The sequence below is a fragment of the Ictidomys tridecemlineatus genome, chromosome 10 (assembly GCF_052094955.1).
Source record: "Ictidomys tridecemlineatus isolate mIctTri1 chromosome 10, mIctTri1.hap1, whole genome shotgun sequence".
In the NCBI taxonomy this organism is placed as follows: domain Eukaryota; kingdom Metazoa; phylum Chordata; class Mammalia; order Rodentia; family Sciuridae; genus Ictidomys; species Ictidomys tridecemlineatus.
Genome location: NC_135486.1, coordinates 91,533,509 through 91,553,315, shown reverse-complemented (window position 1 = coordinate 91,553,315; position 19,807 = coordinate 91,533,509). Strand labels below are relative to the sequence as shown.

Sequence of the window (19,807 nt, the reverse complement as noted above, 5' to 3'; positions counted from 1 at the left end):
GTTTTCAAATACATAAACACCTATAATCAAGATCATCCCAAAATGATCTGGTCAACCTTTCCCTCAACTCTAACCACCAGCAATTACTATTATGATCTCTGCCTCTATAAATGTGTCTTTTCCAGAATGTCATATAAATGGAATTGATATTGATAGTCTTTTGAATTTGGCTGCTCTTCGCTTCATGTTCTTTGTTAAAAAAAAAAGAGGGTGGTGGGGGACAGGCACAGTAGCAAACACCTATAATCCCATTAACTTGGGAGGCTGACTGCAAATTTGAGGCCAGCCACAGCAACTTTGGGATGGCCTATCTCAAAATAAAAAAACAAAAAGGGCAGGGGATGTAGTTCAATGATACAGTGCCCCTGGGTTCAATTCCCAGTACTACAAAAAGACAGAGCATATGAATGGTTCCACTGAACAGCTTACTACACAGAAAGCATTATTTAGGATTCTGTTTTTCATAGACAAAGCAAAAGAACAAACTTAGGATTAAAACTATTAAAGAACTAAAAATACTGGCCTCTGTAACTAAAACATATTATTATGTTTTGTTTCAAAAGGACTTATTTACAATACCTTTTGTTTTTCACTAAATGTAAATCCTCTCTGAATAATGAACTTTTGGGAAAAAGAAATATTTAAAGAAGACTTTAATAATCAGTCTTTCAGTTAATAAAATAGTGTTACATTTATTTTACTTTTTAGATGTTTTACAACTTACCGTGTCCCACTTGGCATTCATTTTCTCCTTTTCGAATTTAGCAAATTCCCTTCTGTCATGAATTATCATTAAAAGCTTCCAAATCAGCAGTAATGCAAGGCCAATGAGAACAATTCCAGCAACCACACCAGCTACAATTGGAATGATGTCTGGACCAGTGGGACAGTCTGGAAAATCAGAAGGTTAATAATGAGCATACAGGGACTAAAATGTACAAAGTCTAATCATGACCACAAAGAGGTGGGCAGTATCTTATAAAATAAATAAGACTAAAAACCCAAGATGCAGGGCAAGGTGGCATACACTTATAATTGCAGCAGCTTGGGCTTGGGAGGCTGAGGCAGAAGGATCGCCAGTTCAAAGCCAGCCTCAGCAAAAGTTAGGCTCTACACAACTCAGTGAGATTGTATCTAAATAAAATACAAACCAGGGCTGGGGATGTGGCTCAGTGATCAAGCGCCCTTGAGTTCAATCCTCTGTACCCAGCCCCCAGCAAAAAAAAAACATGGTAAGTGAATGGATGCTATCCCCAAAAAACTTATATATATAAAAAAAAAAAGACAGAAAAGGTAGTTTACAAGGTACGGACATGATTAATAATCAAAGATCATGTATTTTTCAACACATATATGTTTATTTCTACAAGAAATTGAAATTTTTTTAAAAAATCACTTACAATAACATCAAAAATCTCCAAAAACTTACATATAACTCTGATAAAATATGTGCAAGATTTGTACATTAAAATTACTAAATAATGATAATAGAATCAGAGAAGACCTGACTAAAGAGATATTCCATGTTCACGAATTAGAAGACCTAATACTGCCAAGATGTTAATTCTCCCTCATTTGATCTATAAACTCAGTGCAATTCCATCAAAATTCTGGCAAGCTTTTTATAGGTATCACTCAGCAAGCTAATTCTAAAAATTACATGGAAGGCAGAAAAATAGATTTGGCTTAAAAATAGACCAATGGAACAGTATAGAGGGCCTAAAAGTAAACCCACACATCTATGCCAAGTCATTTCTGACAAAGATGTTAAAAACATACATTGCAGAAAGGAAAGTCTTTTCAATAAATTGTGCCGGGAAAAACTGAATATCCACATGCAGAAGAATGAAGCTAGAACTCTATCTTTGAACCAGTGACAAAAATCACCTTAAAATGAGTTAAAGACTTAAATGTAATATCTGAAAGTGAAACTTCTTGAAAAAAACAGAAGGGAAAAGCTTCAGGACATTAGAATGGGCAAAGATTTTTTGCTCCAAAAGCATAGAAAACAAAAGCAAAAACTGACAAATAAGACTGTATCAAACTTCTGCACAGGAGACAATCTTTAACATTCAGAGACAATCTAGAGAATGGAAAAAGAATGTTTGCAAATTATACACCTGACAAAGAATCAATATCCAGAACATATAAGCAACTCAAAAAATTAAATAGCAAAAAAAGAAACACACCAATTTAAAAATGAGCAATAGACCTAAACAGACATTTCTCAATAAAAGACATAAAAATGGCACAACAGGTATATGAAAAAAATGTTTAATATCACCAGTCATCATAGTAATACAAATCAAACCACAATAGGATTATCACTCCAATCCAGTAAGAACAGTTACTATTAAAAGATACAAAGTGCTGCCAAGGATATGGAAAAATGACAACCCTTGAACCTGTTGGTAAGAATTTAAATTAGTATAATAATCATGGAAAACAATATGGAGGTTTCTCAAAAATTAAAGACAACCATTCCAACAACCCCATTCTTCGGTAAATACTCAAAATAAATAAAACCAGTATGGTAGAGACATCTGCACTCTCATTTTTATTGCAGCACTATTCACAACAGTCAAGAAATGGAAACAACCTAGGTATCTATCAATAGATGAGTGCATAAAGAAAGTATGATACATATGCTCAAACAGAATACTATTAAGCCACGAAGAAGAATGAAATTCTGTCATTTTCAACAATATAAATGGAAGTGAAGTTTATTATGTTAAATCAAATAAGCCATGTACAGAAATACAAGTGTCACACTGTTACAGGGTTTGGGCCTTCCAGGAAATTGAGATAGCACAAACACAACCCCAACCCCGCCGCTAAACCCCGAATTTTTGCCATCAAATCAGAAAGATTTCAGACATGTCACTCAGACTAACAGCCGTGAGTTTAGTTTTTTAAAGGGACAGGAAAAGGAAAAGGAAACACTCGTAAGGGAAAAAGTGCATCGTCTCAGAGAGGAGAGGGAGAGTTGCCTCTCCTGCACGCCAATTTTATTGGGAATCTCAGAGAAGGTCCCATAGTCCCATCCAGGTTTACCTCAGGACTTTTGACTAACAGCAGATGACTTCAGACCTTCAATTCCCCACTACCAAGACAACTCTAGGTCACTTTGGACCATGCTGATGGGTTCTAATTGTGTTCTTTTTTTTTCTTTTTTAACATCATTCCTTTTCTCTTTTCTTTTCTTTCTTTTTCTAATAGTATTCTTAACTGTAAGTCCTTACAGACTTTTTGGTAAAGAGGAATTATCCTTATCCCCCTGAGTTTCAGGATTTGGTCTGTGAAAAGGGCCACAAAAGTCTCCCCCTTCAGAGTTACTTGGGTTTCTTTTATTGACATTTCAGGCCTGCATTTTTCCTGAAGGATATAGAGGAATGTGACATATCCCGTCCACATAAGTCAGTCATGGATACAGGTAAATTGATTCTTAAAAAAGAAAGCATGTGGGGGTCAGCACAGTGGGCCCATTTAATAGAATTATTCCCTTAACCTATGTTCCCACCTTTTGCATCTGTCTGTGTCCTATTAACATGATCTCACACATATGTAAAATCTAAAAAAGTTGAGATCAACAAAGTGGAGAGTAGAATGTGTATTAACTTATACAAAGTGAGAACAAGAAGTTTTGGTATGCTATTGCACAGCTACAGACAACAGTGACCTGTGTTTTTCAAAAAGCTACAAGAACATATATTCAAAATTTACACTATAAAGAAATGATAAATATTTGAGTAGATATGTTGAACTGGATTTAAACATTACAAAATGAATACATGTACCCCAAACATTCTATGTCTACCTCACTTAAAGACATTTTTATATTTTATGTATCAGTTAAGAAATGAATTTAAATGGAAAAAAAGAGACTAATCAGAAAGCTATGAGACAGTATAGTACAGCTAAAGGACCAACACATAGATTAATGGAAGAGAATAGAGAAGGGAGTCAGAAACACACCTACACACATTAAGTTCACCAAATTTTCAACATAACTGGAGAAAGGACAATCTTCAACAAAAGATGCAGGACTTATTAGACAATCATGCAAAAAGCTGTCTCTTACTCCATATACTAAGATTAACTGAAAATGGGTTATAGGCCTACATGTAAAACCATAAGTTATAAAATTTCTAGAAGAAATCATAGGAGAAGACCCTTTAAAATCTTGGGTTATGCAAAAGAATTCTTAGATACAATAGTAAAATCAAGGTCAATAAAAGAAAACTTGGGGGCCAGAGTTGTGACTCAGTGGTAGAGCGCTTGCCTGGCATGTGCGAGATGCTAGGTTCAATCTCCAGCACCACATAAAAATAAACAAATGAAATAAAAGTATTGTGTCCATCTACAGCCAAAAAAAAATGTTTTTTTAAAAAATGAAAAACTTGGTAAACTGTATTTTGTCAAAATTAAAACTTCCAGGGCTAGGAGTATAGCTCAGTAGTAGAGAGCTCCTAGTGAGTTTGAGTTCTATCCTCCAAAATACATATAAATAAATAAAACTTCTGATATCCAAAAGACAATGCCAAGAAAATGAGAAGACAAGGAGGTAGACTAGGAAACAATATCTGCCAAACACCCACCTGATAATATAAAATAGCACTGAAACTTAAAGAGTTTGGCAGTTTGGTAGTTCACACAAAAACCTATATACTGCTGTAGAATATTCCAAAGAATCTACCAAAAAGGCTACAAGAAAAACAAAGATTTAAAAAAAAAAAATGCTTCATCTTCTGGGAAGGTGAACAAGTTCAACATTTAATAATATATTTTAACAAATTATTCTTCCACTATCCAAGGTTCAGTCAAGCTCAAATTTAAATATCACCTGTGACAACATTCTTACTGAGTATCTCCTGTCAGGCATGGTTCCATGTTCTGATTATTGCCATTTCATCTTTAAACACTCCCCCCCTCAGAAAACTTAAACTTTGATTTCTCTTCTCCTTATTTCTTAGTTAAATTTTATAATTTGCGAAAAGGAAAATTTCCCAATTGAACCTGAAATAACAGAGCTGCTGAAGGCTGTTTCTGGGTCTTAGGAAACCTACAACAGGCCTGAAAAGTAAGGGATAAAAGAAAATGAAAAGAATTTTTGACATTATGAAATTTTTTACCTGGAGTCTCCACAACATGAACAATGGCTTCATTGTTCCCATTCACTGAATATGTGAAGTAGAACCAGCAGTCATCAACATCCTTCTCCTTACAGTGGGACAGGGGATCAACCTGTACTGGCTGAGGTAATTTGTCCCGACTTTCTACCTTGGTCAGGTTGAAATGTGAACATTCTTGTGCACATCTGTCTTTCTTTTCTCCTTTGTTGAATGCTCTGCACTGAACACATTCTCTGTTTAAAATATAAATTGTTAAATTTAAAATGTAGTATTAAGATAAATTTTCCTTAAAGATAATTTTCTGTGTCAAACTCGTGTCCAAATTCAACCAAAAATAATGAAGAAGGATTTGAAAGGTAAATTAATAAAAGAAATGCTAGTTTCAAGCAGCTATGACCCCACTGCTGTCAGTGGCTAACCCCAGCACCACCCCTGGCTCTCCAAGTCCCAGCTGAAGGAGAACAGAGTAGGAAAGAAACCTGTATTACGTGGCTTGTAAAAAGCCAATTGCTAGCAAACCTATCAGCAAACCAAGTAGTGGCAAAGCATCCAGGAAGCAACTGACTACAAAAGTTGCTTTAGGACTATACCCATTCTTGTAGGGTGAAGAAAACTCATTGTTAGAGGCCAGGCACTATCAGAAGCCCACTGTACTGATTCAAAAACTTCCCACTTCCTGTGACTGGTAAGAGAAATTGTTCAGGACTTCAAAACAGATCTGGGGCTTTGCAGGAGGCAAGTGAGGCCTACCTGGTTAGCCTTTTTACAAAGATATCAACTTGTGTGCTATTCATGTCAAATTTGTAACAATTATGCCAAAAGACATCCAGCTAGCATGTGGCATACATGGAAAATGTGCTTAAAAATCCACTTGAGAAGCATTTCATTATCAAAATGACCAAATATCTTCTCTTCTCCCTGCTGTAGGTAGTTATGAATGTAAGACTTTTCACCCCGTGGAGTCAAAAAGTACCCCAAAATATGCCTAAGAGTGGAAAACTAAGGGACAGAAATCAAGTATTGCAAGTTTTCTCATTTTCATTCATGTATGGATTTTTAATATAAATGCAGAGATGTAAAGCATTAATGCAATTCAAAATGTTTCAATGAACAAATGTTAGCAATTCAATTTTATAACAATTATAAATAACCCTAACAGACTTTGCTGAACAATGCCAGCATCTGGGTGTTTTAAAACAAGTAATTTCTTATTGATGGTCAAAACAGATGTTAGTTAAAAACAAAACAAAAAAAGTTTTGTTAAATTCTATACTTTAAATATGTCAAGTTTTTGTATGTCAGTTATATCCCATTAAAGCTATTTTTTATAAAACCCATCAAATTAAAAAAAATGCTAGCTTTCCAAATCAATTATAATTTCATAAGAGTTTAAGTTGAAATACAGGTAATAAAGTTAACCCTATCACACAATGTGTGTGTGCGCGTCTGTGTGTGTGCACACACGTGTGCATATACCTTAATTTAAACAATTTACTATTATTATTATAAGAATCCTGAAAAAGGAAAAAAACTTTAATTTTACAGTTAACAAACAGTAATTGGACTCAGGAGTATAGCTTAGAGGTAAAGCACATGCCTAGCACACACAAGGCTATAGTTTCACTCACAGAGACAATAACAACAAAAAGATAATAATGCTAATTTAACAAAGGTAACCACACAAATTCAATTATAGAATTCAGATCAAAGTAATAATATAGCTCTCATGTGACATACACTTCAATATCATGCAATACACACTGCCTATTAAGAAACAATCTTTAAGAAAAAAAGTTGGTTTCTTTGCAGTCAACATTTTATTTAACACATATTGGCAGCTGTTATAGTTCTGTGGATAATGACAATACATATTTAGGTCAGCAGAAAGTAAATGTTAACTATTTCAAGAATTAGGAAATACTTACTTATGCTCAGCACAGACGCCAAGGCAGGTCTGACATGTTTCGCAAGTTTGTCCTTGAAACTTTGGATCTGTACATTTACAGACACCACACTCACAGATGCCCCGGCCATTGCAGATCTGTCCATTTACGGCCATACATGGCGTAGTATCCAAAGAACAGTCACACGCACTGCCAGTGTAGTTGGGGTAGCATTCACACACACGACACCTGCAAACACCATTGCCTGCAATTAAAAATATCATTTCTCAAAATAGTGGTAAAAACATAAAACCACAGCAATTATTTAAAAATAAGCAGAGAACAAAGTGTATCTAAGTGATAGACTGACCCTGAATGCCACCCTTTTCTAGTTACTGAACATGTAAAGTCCTAAGATGTTTTATCATGTTAGAGGGGTCATATTTTATAACTATTTCAGGTGCTTTTCTCACCTCCACAAATTAAGCCATTGGATCTATCACAGTTGAAATTATCACACTCGCAGAATTTGCCAGAATAAATTTCATTTGTATTATCCCTCTTCCTACAAACACACTGTCCACAGACGCACTCTCCATTGTTACTACAGATTTCTGAACTGTTTTCTTTCCTGCAGTATGCATCCATGTCCTCACTGTTAACTTCATCTGTACTACATTCACAATGTCTACCAACACGTCCCTCGTTGCACCTGAAGAAGAGTTCAAAATTGCAATCAGAATAAAAATAACTTAAAATAACAATTCATGAGAGAGAAAACAAAACTATGAACAAGCCTTTCAAACTACCAATGTATCAGGTGGGAATACATTATGCAAAGAATTTTCAAGGTAAACTTTTTGGTTAAATGAGATTTTATTAAAAATAGATCTTCATGACTCAAACAGGAGATGTACAACATGAAAATAAAACTATAACATTCACACTGTTACTTAGAACAGGCAATTAATTGATGGTAAGCCATGCACAGTGGTGCACATTTATAATCCCAGCAACTTAGAGGGCTTAGGCAAGAAAATCACAAATTTGAGGCCAGTTTGGGCAACTTAGCAAGACCCTATCTTAAAATTAAAAATAAAAAGGGGTGGGATCTATTTTAATAGTGGAGCACCTTTGGGTTCAATCCCCAGTACTGAAGAAAAAAAAGAAAATTGATGGTGAATTATAACCATGTATTTTCCTCATGACCAATAACTCTTCTAAGCATAGTCATCTGAGGCTGACATTTAAATCAAAATATCTTATTCTCCTGTTCTTTTAAGGAGAAAGGTATTCTCAGTACATTCAGCTTTATATTTTAATTTAAAAAGGTAACCACATTATGAAAATATGTATATATTTTAAGCTGGTAGATTCTAAATTCTAAAAATATCATTTTCTGGGTAAACATCCTTCAATGCCCCCTAATCTTCCTTCTTAGATAAAAATCATCATTATCAGTTTGGTATGTTTTTCTAAAACATATTTTACATAGGCTCTTTTTGCTCTAGAAAAGTGCAAATGTTATCATAAGAGAAAAATGCAGATACTACCTTAACAGTGTATTGGGTAAACTTCTTGAAGAGCTATGAAAGCATTCATTTTAGCACTTCGATTTAGTAGTAACTTATGAGTACTCTTCAAAAACCAGCACAAAAGGCCATCAAAATGATCCTTTAGTTTTGAACAATGGTTGGAACAAATAATTCATTTGTTCTAGAGATTTTCTATGGAATCCCAAATACAGCCTACCTATAACTTTCTAAATTCATATAACTTTCACTCAACAACTCCCAGCTTACCTACAAGCTCCACACTCAAATGTTCCATTTCCTTCATGACACTTTGGACTTTTAGGGATACCTTCATTTTGGCATTCACATTCACAGATGAACTCAAGAATAATCTCTACTTCCTCAGTGAAGCCCAGAGGCTTAATTTTAATGGTTTCAGATTTCTTATTTGGACATTTATTTGCAGTTATGCTAATTTCAAATTGAACCTTGAAGAAAGAAAAACTAGATTGAGTTAGCAAATTAGCAATGAATATCAAGAATTTCAAAAAATCACTGATTTAATTTTTCTCAAATTAGAAACTAAATTTGCTTTTCTATAAACAAGTAATTTTTTTCTTTTATATAGAAAACAATTTTTGAAAATACCTCATCTCCAATGGAAATATTGGAACATTTTCGCCCATTTTCCCCAGTTCCATTCACCCCATTCTTGCAGTAGGATTTGTAATTTATTGTTACTCCTTCTGGCAACTTGCTGTTTTCCAAAATGACTTCTGAGGAAAGGGACTAAAAGAAAAATGAATTATAAATATAGAAGTCAAATAAAATGCTAGCTGAATGCATATAAGATGAATATTTAAAAAGAAAAAAATACTCTTTTTTTTTTTTTGGTATTGGGGATTGAACCCAGGGGTACTTAACCCCTAAGCCACACTCTCTAGCCTCCTCTTGTATTTTATTTAGAGCCAGGTCTCACTGAGTTGCTTTAGGTCCTCACTAAGTAGCTGAGGCTGACTTTGGACTGACAATGCTCCTCCCTCAATCTCCTGATTACAGATGCATGCCCAGCTAAAACTGTCATTTCAGTAAAATATTTTGAAACCAAATCCAAATGACTAGAAAACACAGAACCTAGAGAAACAGGTTCTAATTAATAAAGGGTCCAATCTTCAAATTAATATACACAATTGAAAAGGGCATTTGTTTTAACTTTTCCAGTTAAAATATTAATGATCACACAGCACAGTGGCAGAGTGCTTGCCTAGCATATGTGAGGTCCTGAGGTCCTGAGGTGAATTCAAGTCAATCTTTATTTAAAATATCAGCTCTCAGAGCAAATTAAAGAGGTTGCAGTGGCAAGCTACCTCCTGCTCATATCACTACTAGATTAGGAACTAGGAAAATGTTTTGTTTAGACAGAGAGAGACCAACTATGGGGAAGACATAGAATGACTGGAATCTTGAAAATCTACAAAAACCTTCTCAGATAGTTCTTTCCAAAACATTTGGGAATATCCATTGCACAATGTAAAAAAATCTAAAATTCAACCTACCAAAGGGTTATGGAGGAATATATGAAAGTGAATGCAATGCACAATATCACAAAGTATTACAAAAGCCTTCAGATTATTTTAAATGATTATTAACAAATGCTCAGTAGTGAACTAAGATCTAAAAGGGAAAAACAATTTGTCTTTAGAATCAACTCCCATGTGAGGCAAGAACAATCCTATAAAACTTTTTAAGCAAGTCACATATATATTTACCTTTTTATGTATTTTATGTCATGTGTGCATATATATATAGCTGTATACATAAATGGGTGAGGATATAGATTTTTATTTTTAAAAAAATAAAAAACTATATCCTCTGAATATATGAGACAAGAGGAGAAATGGTAATAAAATTTTCCAGCATAGTTCACCAAAATAGATGAATCTATAAAGGATACTTTGGGGAAGAAAAAGATTAGGGGCAACCTGTAAATTTAAATGTGAGTTATACTTGCTTGCTAACACATACATCTACTGCTTAATGACATACAAACAGATACTCAAAAATTTCCCCACAAGCCTTTATCATATTTTTTCTTGACGTAGGCCATGTTCTATAAGATAATATAAAAATTTTCTTTTAGATATAGAATTTAAGTTTTTTTGTTGACTTCCTGGCTTGCTAAATTATTCATAAAGGAAGTTTTACTTTCTTTGAGCCAAGTATTCTCAGTAGGGTTTTGTTCAAATTTAATCTACTTAATGTACTCACATTGTAAGCATCAATGATCAACTGTATCACATTGCTAGAATTTGCAGACAATGTTCCGACTGCTGACTTAGGGATCAAATTTTTCAGTTCCTGAAATTAAGAAATAAAACAGGTAAAATACAAATATTATTCCTTTAAACAATTAGAGTCCATTGAGCAAGTAACAGTTATCTTTGAATATCAGTTCCCTACAAGAATGGAGTCCTAATTAGAATGTTATATTTCACCTATGTAAAATATGTCAAAATACACTCTAATGTCATGTGTATCAAAAAAAATTAAATAAAGAAATATTAGTTCCCTACAAATGTCATAAACAATTTTAGGAATCAAACTTGAGAAAAAGACAATTGTTTCATAATATGTAATTAAAAATTAATATAAATCTCTGTAAAATTAGTCCACCTATCAGTGGACTAGTCCACACATTTCAATTCAAATATAATTTTTCCTCTAATGATTACACAAATGAAACAGAAAAAAAGTCTAGAACTTTTTTCTATCTCACACATACTTACCTTGTAAACAGGCTGAAATTCTTCAGTCACTGCAAAAATCGTCTGAATATTATTTTCACTGAGTTTCTGGACAAGGTGAGCAATAGAGGGATAATCCTAAGAAATTAATAACACAATTTAATATTCCAATATGTTCCAATTTTTTAATACTTTTTAAAAATAAATTTGCATATATAACTGCTTACACAAAAGTACTTTCAAATAAGAGTATCAAATGCATATAATTGCTAAAGTGGGTTATATGTAAATGTGGGTTTCTAATCTTCATTCTACTTTTGTTTATATAAGAATTTTCATATTAGGGCTGGGGTTGTGGCTCAGTGGTAGAGCATTCGCCTAGTGTGTGGAGGCACTGGATTCAATCTTCAGCACCACATAAAAAAATTAACAAAATAAAGATATTGTGTTCACCTACAACTAAAATTTTTTTTAATTTTCATATTAAAATGTCTTAAATAGTAAGATAATCTATGTTCACTAACTATAAGGACAATTAAATAAAAGGTTCTATCATCTATCACTTAAGACCAAGAATCACCAACATTTAAATTTCTTTTGAATCTTGAGTCCATTCACCCATCTTTATTTTCAATAAAGACAATTTGCCTGTTTTTAAAAATCATATAAAGGAAGAAAATGAAAGTAAAGCTAGCTGGGCTAGTGATACACGCCTGTAATCCCATCTACTCGGCAAGCTGAGGCAGGAGGATCAATTGCAAGTTTAATGTCAGGCTAGGCAACTGAGCAAGATCCTGTTGTCTCAACATAAAATATAAAAAGGGATGGGAATGTAGCTCAGTGATAAAGTGATAAATTATTTTGAAACAATATCAATTTTGCTACCATAAGTTGTTGGCAAGTGAGAGGAGACAGCTATGGATTAAGGCAAAGAGTCCAAGTAGTCTCTTATGTCTCCTTTTACCCAATGAGGTCCTTGCCTATGTGCAAGGAAGTAACACAGCATTACATCTTCATAAACAGGAACACTACCTTTCCTGGACACCAGGGTAGGACCCATACTTACCTAAAAAACACTATTCCAAAGGCTGAAAAACCCACAAGCCAGTCACCACCCTCAATACTGAACACTATAAATACTAAAACTCAACATAAATTCATTCACCATGTAAAAACTTGAGCACTTACATAATAATGGCTCATTGTGTACACATTATTTTCTAGGTGACACTGTCCATCATTTGGTAAAACAATGCCACCAAGTTTCCCATCTCCAGCAAAGTGAAATCCAGCATCCGTGGAAAATACCAGTAGCCGTGTAACATTCCTCCAGCCAATTGATGACTTAAACAAATGAAAATAAAAGGATTTCAATTTTAAAACACTACTCACAATAATTTGACATAAATCTTTATTTGACGCAGACTACCACTGTACTTTTAACCTAATTCTGTATCTTTCTCTTTCAACAATGGTAACAATCTTGTTGATAAACGCAGAGAGACCACTGAATGATGGTTATCCACTCCACAGCTATTTCTTGCTAGATTTTTTAAAATGAGCTGAGGTATATGGACATCTACCAGGGATTACCGAACAGCAGCATGCATAGTGTGCCTGCCTTTTAATAGGAGCTTGATGAATATTTACTGAGTAATAAGTGTTCCAGCCTACACCTTCCTTTATGCTACTGCTGTGTCTTGTTCCCATCCATCTCCATCCACTCTTGCCCCATCTTGAGTACCATATACTTCTTTTTTTTTTTTTTTTATTGTTGGTCGTTCAAAACATTACATAGTTCTTAATCAGCCCTCTTGAGGCCTTTCTTTTTTTATTAGAGAAAAAGTTATCCAATTGCTGTTTAATTCTACTCATCTTAACTCACAGATCAATACTATTTATTTGCTCATTTATTTTATTATTGTACCTAGTCAACAAAGAATTTAAAGTAGCAGTAAAGTAATAGTCTATTTCATAATTGTGTCTAAATTTAAATTAACCTAATACAACTGTTTATATCCTTCAAGTCTAAACTCCTTGTCAAAACGAGTTAAGTTTATTACTGTTAACAATCTTTTTAAAAGTAGAATGTTGTCTTTTTCACCTCTAGAGAAGTAGAGCATGACAAACACAGAAAGATAGCCATCATGACCATGAATGCTATGATTGTTTTGATCCCTCTGGTTAAGAGGTGGATAAAGGCAGCCCAGAGAATATTGTTGCTACAACAATTGAGATAAATAGCCAGAATGAAAAGAGGTAGCAGGCCAGATACTACCTGGAAACTACTTTCTTCAGCTTTAAAAGCTTGAGACCAATCTTAAGTTATAAACACTCTAGTGAGAAGTCAAAATTACCAAGACAGTAGTTAATATTTGCTGAGTGCATACTGGTACATTAAATGGATTACTGCACTAGAATTTCATAGCCCCATGAGTACACTATTATTATCTTTTCAAAAGAAAACAGCTATGTGCAGTGGTATGCTGCTGTAATCCCAGAGATTCAGGAGGCTGAGGCAGAAGGATTGCAAGTTTGAAGATAGCCTGGGCTACCTTAGCAAGAACCTGTCTCAAAATAAAAATTTTAAAAAGAGCTGGGGATATAGCTCAGTGCTACAGTGCCTACCTACCATGTACAAGTTCAATCCCCAGTCCTGAAAGGAAAAAGGGGGGAAGGGAGAAAGAGAAAGAAGGAAACAATCCCAGAGAGGCTAAGTAAACTGCCTAGGATGGAGAGGATAGGAAAATTCTTAACTACTGCACTAATTACCATATTGCTTCACTTATTATCTTGAATATCCATTAGCACCTTAGCAAGGGAGAAAAAATGCGACAATAGTAGGTCCTCCAGACAAACTTGTATTTACAATATTTTCTACTTTCAGCCTCAACTCTATCATTAAAAGTTTACTGCAGGGACTGGGGTTGTGGTTCAGTGGTAGAGTACTTGCTCAGTACCACATAAAAATAAATAAATAAAACAAAGATATTGTGTCCAACTACAGTGAAAAAATACATATTAAAAAAAAAGTTTATTGCAAAATACTAGGCTGGTACATGGGTCACAAAATGCTAACCACTGGCCAATCAGAGATGAAGTTGCTACTACTTATAACCTTGCCACTAAAACCATAAATGTAGCTTATAATCTAAAGCTTTAAAAGTTCTTTCCTTTTGAATTACCAAGACACAGAAGAAATATTTGTCTTTCAAAGACAATGAGTGGAAGACAATTGACCAGAGAAAATGATATGAAATGCTATTCCCTCTGATCATGTTCAGGATTTTTGGTGAAGCCTCAGATAACATTAATTCCATCTCCAGTAGAAAGTCTGAAAGTCGAGACAACTGAGCCTCTTCCAAAAATGCAGAACTTCAATTAATGGTCAGAATTCTAGCTTTTAAAACTCTGTATGCTTGTTTTTAAATAGAGACATAATGATTAAACATGATTTCCCTCCACCTGCAGTTGGAGGCAATTTAAGAGATTACTACCTGTACTTCTCTGGAGTAATTTAATGACATGGTAATTAAGGTAATTTTTGATGTCACACTAAAATGCACACAAATAATACAAATGATATCCCCTTGTAGAAAATAAATGCACTTACTCCACAAACTGCAACTTGCATGATTGCATCAAAACCACCTTCTGGAGAATCCAAATTTCCAGATATACGTTGTTTACCCACAAGTTCATTAAATATTTCCCCTTTATCAGTAAGACTGAGTACATTTTTGTAGCTAAATGGACTGGTACAGTTCTGTTCACTTGTACAAGGGTTCCTGAGCTTCGCTGGTGTTGTACTAATGTAAGGCATCACAGTTTTCTCCACAAATGAGCCAAATCCTGGGAGAAAAAAAAAATGCACATGTACATAGATTGATGCAGAGATACAGATAAGCTTGTATTTCTTTCTAAAAGTCAAATATGTTATCACAGGGCTGGGGATGTGGCTCAAGTGGTAGCGCACTCGCCTGGCATGCGTGCGGCCCGGGTCCAATCCCTAGCACCACATACAAACAAAGATGTTGTGTCTGCCAAATACTAAAAAATAAATATTAAAATTCTCTCTCTCTCTCCCTCTCTCTTAAAAAAAATAAATTAAAAAAAAACAAATATGTTATCACATATAAGTTTCTATGAAATGAATATATGTGAGCTACACCCCCAAAATTCACATGCTGAAAACCTAATCCCCAATGTAATTAATATTAGAAAATAAAGCCTTTGGGAGGTGATTAAATTATGAAGGTAGAGCCTGCATGACTGGGATTAGTCTCATAAAAAGTGACCCCAGAGGGGCTGGGGTTGTGGCTCAGCAGTAGAGCACTTGCCTAGCACATGCAATGCCCTGGATTTGATCCTCAGCACTACATAAAAATAAATAAATAAAATTAAGGTATTGTGTTCAACCATAACTAAAAAATAAATATTTAAAAACAAAAAAGAGTCCCCAGAGAGAGGATACAGCTAGAAGGACCATCTGTGAACCAAATGGTAGATCCTCGCCGGACACAGAATCTGATTTGATGTTGAATTCTCACTCTGTAACTGTGAGAAAAAAAGTTCTGTTGTTTATAAGCTACTCGGTTTACAGCATTTTGTTACAGCAGCCCAAAGAGACTAAGATATAAGTCTACCCACTTTGAAAGTAACTCAGATTCATTTTCTTAGTGTACCAGCTCTCAGTAACAGCATGATGATGGAAGAATATTCTAGATTTTGGACCACATCACAAAAGACTAACTTGATAAAAGCTTCCCATCTCCATGGTCAATTATTTTTACTGAATGAACGCATATTTTAACCAAGCGCTATTTTTTTTAATGTTTCCACACAGAGTTAATTTTTGAAAGGCATTTTTAGCCTCAAGAAGATAGTCAAGTCTTTCTAATGTTCTGTTTCTAAACTTCTGCTAGATGAGTGGTGAAAAGTGGCAGGAAGAAAGAGGTTCACTTGGGGACATACTGAGATCACTATAATATGAAATCTAGGTATAAAATTAAATTAGGACATGACATACAAGCAAGTGTGCTCACACTAGTTAATAATGAAATAGAACCTGGGGTACTCAACACATGTCTATAAAATAAATCAACAGATGAATGGATAAATTCCTGTGAAAATAAGCATAGATTTCATTACCTATAAGGAATAATCTGTGTCAAATTACATAGTATCAAAAAATAACAGAGGAATGAGAAAGCAGAAAGAGCATTAGATGTATGTCAAGAATATCAGTTTCCTCTCAGAAAGAAAAAGCTACAAACTGGCAAATTTATCTCACAAGAATGTTATCAAGAATAAAGGAGGAAAACTGGCTGGGGTGGTGGCGCACGCCTGTTATCCTAGCGGCTCAGGAGGCTGAGGCAGGAAGATGGAAAGTTCAAAGCCAGCCTCAGCAAAAAGCCAGGCACTAAGCAATTCAGAGAGACCTCGCCTTTAAATAAACAGAGTTGGGATGTGGCTCAGCGGTCAAGTGCCCCTAAGTTCAATCCCCAGTACCATCACCCCTGCCCAGAAAAAAAAAAAAGAATAAAAGAGGAAACAAAGACTTTGACAAGTGTCAAGACTTATATATATATATGAAAATTATTAATTTTCCCAACAGTCCTACCAATTCGGAAGTCTGAAGTAATCCTCCTCATTTCATTCATCAGATCTGTTCCAAGACTTTTTACATTCTCCAAATCATCTTTCATTGAATAAGAGAGGTCCATAAGGTAATAAAGATCAATGGGATAGTCTTCAGCTCTCTTGAATTTTAATGTAAACATCTGTGGCTCTCCTGATTAAAAAGAGATTAGAAAATGAAATTAGCTCACCAATAATCCAAAGTAAATAAGCTGGGTGCAGTGGTACACACTTGTAATCCCAGTGGCTGGGAGACTGAAGTAGGAGAATCACAAGTTCAAAGCCAACTTCAGCAATTTAGCAACACCCTGAGAAACTTAGCATGACCCCGTCTGAAAATAGAAAATAAAAAATAAAAAAAGGGCTGGGAATGTGACTCAGTGATTAAGAGCCTCTGGGTCCCTGGGTTAAATCCTCGGTACCAAAAAAGCAAATGAAAAAACAAACAAACAAAAAAAACAAATCTGACTTACATGGTAAACATTATAAAATGAAATATATTAAGTATATACTTTTCACAAAACCTGAGAATTCTATAAGTAACTCAATGTGTACCGTACTAAATTTTGTTCAACAAATACTTAAAACACCAGATCTTAGAGAAACAAAAATGAAAAAGACAACATTCCCAAAAATTGACTGTCAGCAACACAATCAATCTTTCTATAGTTTGGATCTGGAATGTCCCCCAATGGTTCATGTGTTAGGTCTCTGGGGGCCGTACCCTTAAAGGGGTCAGTAGGATCCTGTTCCACCTTGCCACAGGCCCAGAGTAACAGGACCACTCAACCATGGACTGAAATTTCCATATCTGAGAACCTAAATAAACCCTTTTTCCTTATAAGCTAATTATCCCCAGTAGTTGTTATAGTAATAAAAAAGCCAACTAACACAAGTTTTTAACTATGAGAGAAAAAACAAACAAAATAACATCTATTAGACCGGGGAGGAAAAAGCAGGGTACAACTAACATTTAGAGACTGAAGCTGTGACAAATCTCTGTCTAATAGGTGCCACTATATGTTAAGTGAATAATATGATTTTTACTTCAGAAAATATGGCAAAAAAAGAGTTTTTAAAAGAAATTATACAAAGATTCCAGCTAAGAAACTATAGAAAAATTCACGAGAAATGAAGCTCTGAACAATGAGGAAGGAGAAGAGGAGAGAAACACACGACATGATAAATGTATTCACTCAGAAAATATAGGGGCTGGAGACGTAGCTCAGAGATAACACACTTGCCATACCGTGGGCGTTTGATCCTCAGCACCTAAAATACACTCATGCACACACACTCTCACTCAGACACTACAGGAGAAAAATAAAGGTTTGGATGAAAACTTATAGGTTTTATTATGTTGACTTTTCTGTATGAAATGGTATAGAGCTCAAGAGAAAATTCTGTGTTGTTTCAGCATATGAATGGTTTTAAAGCCATGGAGGAAAAACAAATTTTAAGAGAACTTCAGAAGAAAAAAATAAGACACAAAAAGAGACTAGAAAGCAATGGTGAGATAAGAACAACTAGGAGTTACATCACAAAAGCTAAAGAGCTAAGCATCCCAAGATGTTCAAAGCATCACTTTAGTGCAGAAAGGCTTAAAAGTAATAATAATAAACAAATTAGATAAATATATAAATGAATGACTCTGACAAGGATCCCTGAAAGTTCAAGGTGATAATGGCACTTTACAGACCAGGTGTGGAAGTTAAGGCCTGACTGTACAGGTTGGAGAGTCGAAAGAACAAGAGTCATGGGACAGGAATGTGTATCATTCTTTCTGAAAGGATAGAAATGAGAAAGGATATGAAGAATACTTGCTGTTTCTTTGTTTTTAATTGTGGGATTGCAATGCTAAATAAATACAAAGGAAATTGTTAAAATTTTGATTTTATATTATGAAATTTTAGCAGAGGATAGACATAATTATTTTTAAAATTCATTTAGTCTATTTAATACCTTCTGAATATTAAACAAAACTTGCTACTGACATTAGACATTTAATAATATTCAAAGTATACACACACACACACACACACACACACACACACACACACACTGCACATATATTTTTTAACATTGAAAAAAAAAAAATCCTAAACTTAAGCCTATTCCACATCTTGGAGTGCCAGTTCACATGTGAAAAGGAGCCTTCCACAGAATTAAGAGGCTTGTATAAAGACGGTGTCAAAAACTCAAGTAGAAAGTTGAAGGTGTATCTCAGTGGTCTTGGGTTCCATTCTCAGCACTATAAAAACAAACAAACAAAATACCCAAGTAAAAAGGAAGAGAGTTAGATTATATACCTGATCGCAATTGCAAAACCAACTGCTGTGGCTGGATCTGAGTAATATCTTCTGGCTGGAGCTTCTCTGCTGTTCCTTTGCTCCGGTTTGTTACATTTTTATTTTTCTTTATAGTTTTGGAGCCTCTGGGATTTTCTATGTCATCTGGATGGCAACCCTTCTTTTTTAAGGCTTCTAAATCATCACATCGTGCAGAAGTAGGCATTCCTTCTTGTAAAAATGTCTAAAAGATACATAAAATACTAGTATAAATAAGCAAACCTTTTTACATAATATAATTGCAAACACACAAATTACAAAATATAAATGACACCCAACACATTTCCTTTTGGGCTTTTACAACAAAAAGCCCCCTTTGTCCAAACCATAAGTCCTCTTGTTTAAAATAGTAAAATCAATTATAAGAAAATAATAAATTTCTCAGTTCTTATCTCAGTGTATTATTTTAAATAGTAAACTTCAAATTTAAATCAAATCAAACTACATTTCTTTCAGTGAAATCACTTATTCAGTATGATTGACAACTATTAATCATGTATAAATCCAAATATCAAACAGTAGTTATGTCCAGAGCTCAAAGACTAA

General features: G+C 34.4%; 1 protein-coding gene across 2 annotated transcripts in view; it reads right to left on the bottom strand.

The window, feature by feature from the left end:
• Nucleotides 1–19,807, bottom strand: part of Itgb1 (integrin subunit beta 1) — a 47,670-nt gene that overhangs the window by 6,174 nt on the left and 21,689 nt on the right. For both annotated transcript variants that reach the window (XM_078023427.1, XM_078023428.1), the window contains exons 4-15: nucleotides 19,223–19,445; nucleotides 16,897–17,067; nucleotides 14,887–15,125; nucleotides 12,462–12,617; nucleotides 11,316–11,411; nucleotides 10,798–10,887; nucleotides 9,178–9,318; nucleotides 8,818–9,017; nucleotides 7,489–7,727; nucleotides 7,058–7,280; nucleotides 5,133–5,365; nucleotides 725–891 (exon numbers count right to left, since the gene is read on the bottom strand). In XM_078023427.1, coding sequence (XP_077879553.1) covers nucleotides 725–891; nucleotides 5,133–5,365; nucleotides 7,058–7,280; nucleotides 7,489–7,727; nucleotides 8,818–9,017; nucleotides 9,178–9,318; nucleotides 10,798–10,887; nucleotides 11,316–11,411; nucleotides 12,462–12,617; nucleotides 14,887–15,125; nucleotides 16,897–17,067; nucleotides 19,223–19,445 — 2,178 coding nt within the window. The remainder of the gene's footprint in view (nucleotides 1–724; nucleotides 892–5,132; nucleotides 5,366–7,057; nucleotides 7,281–7,488; nucleotides 7,728–8,817; nucleotides 9,018–9,177; nucleotides 9,319–10,797; nucleotides 10,888–11,315; nucleotides 11,412–12,461; nucleotides 12,618–14,886; nucleotides 15,126–16,896; nucleotides 17,068–19,222; nucleotides 19,446–19,807) is intronic.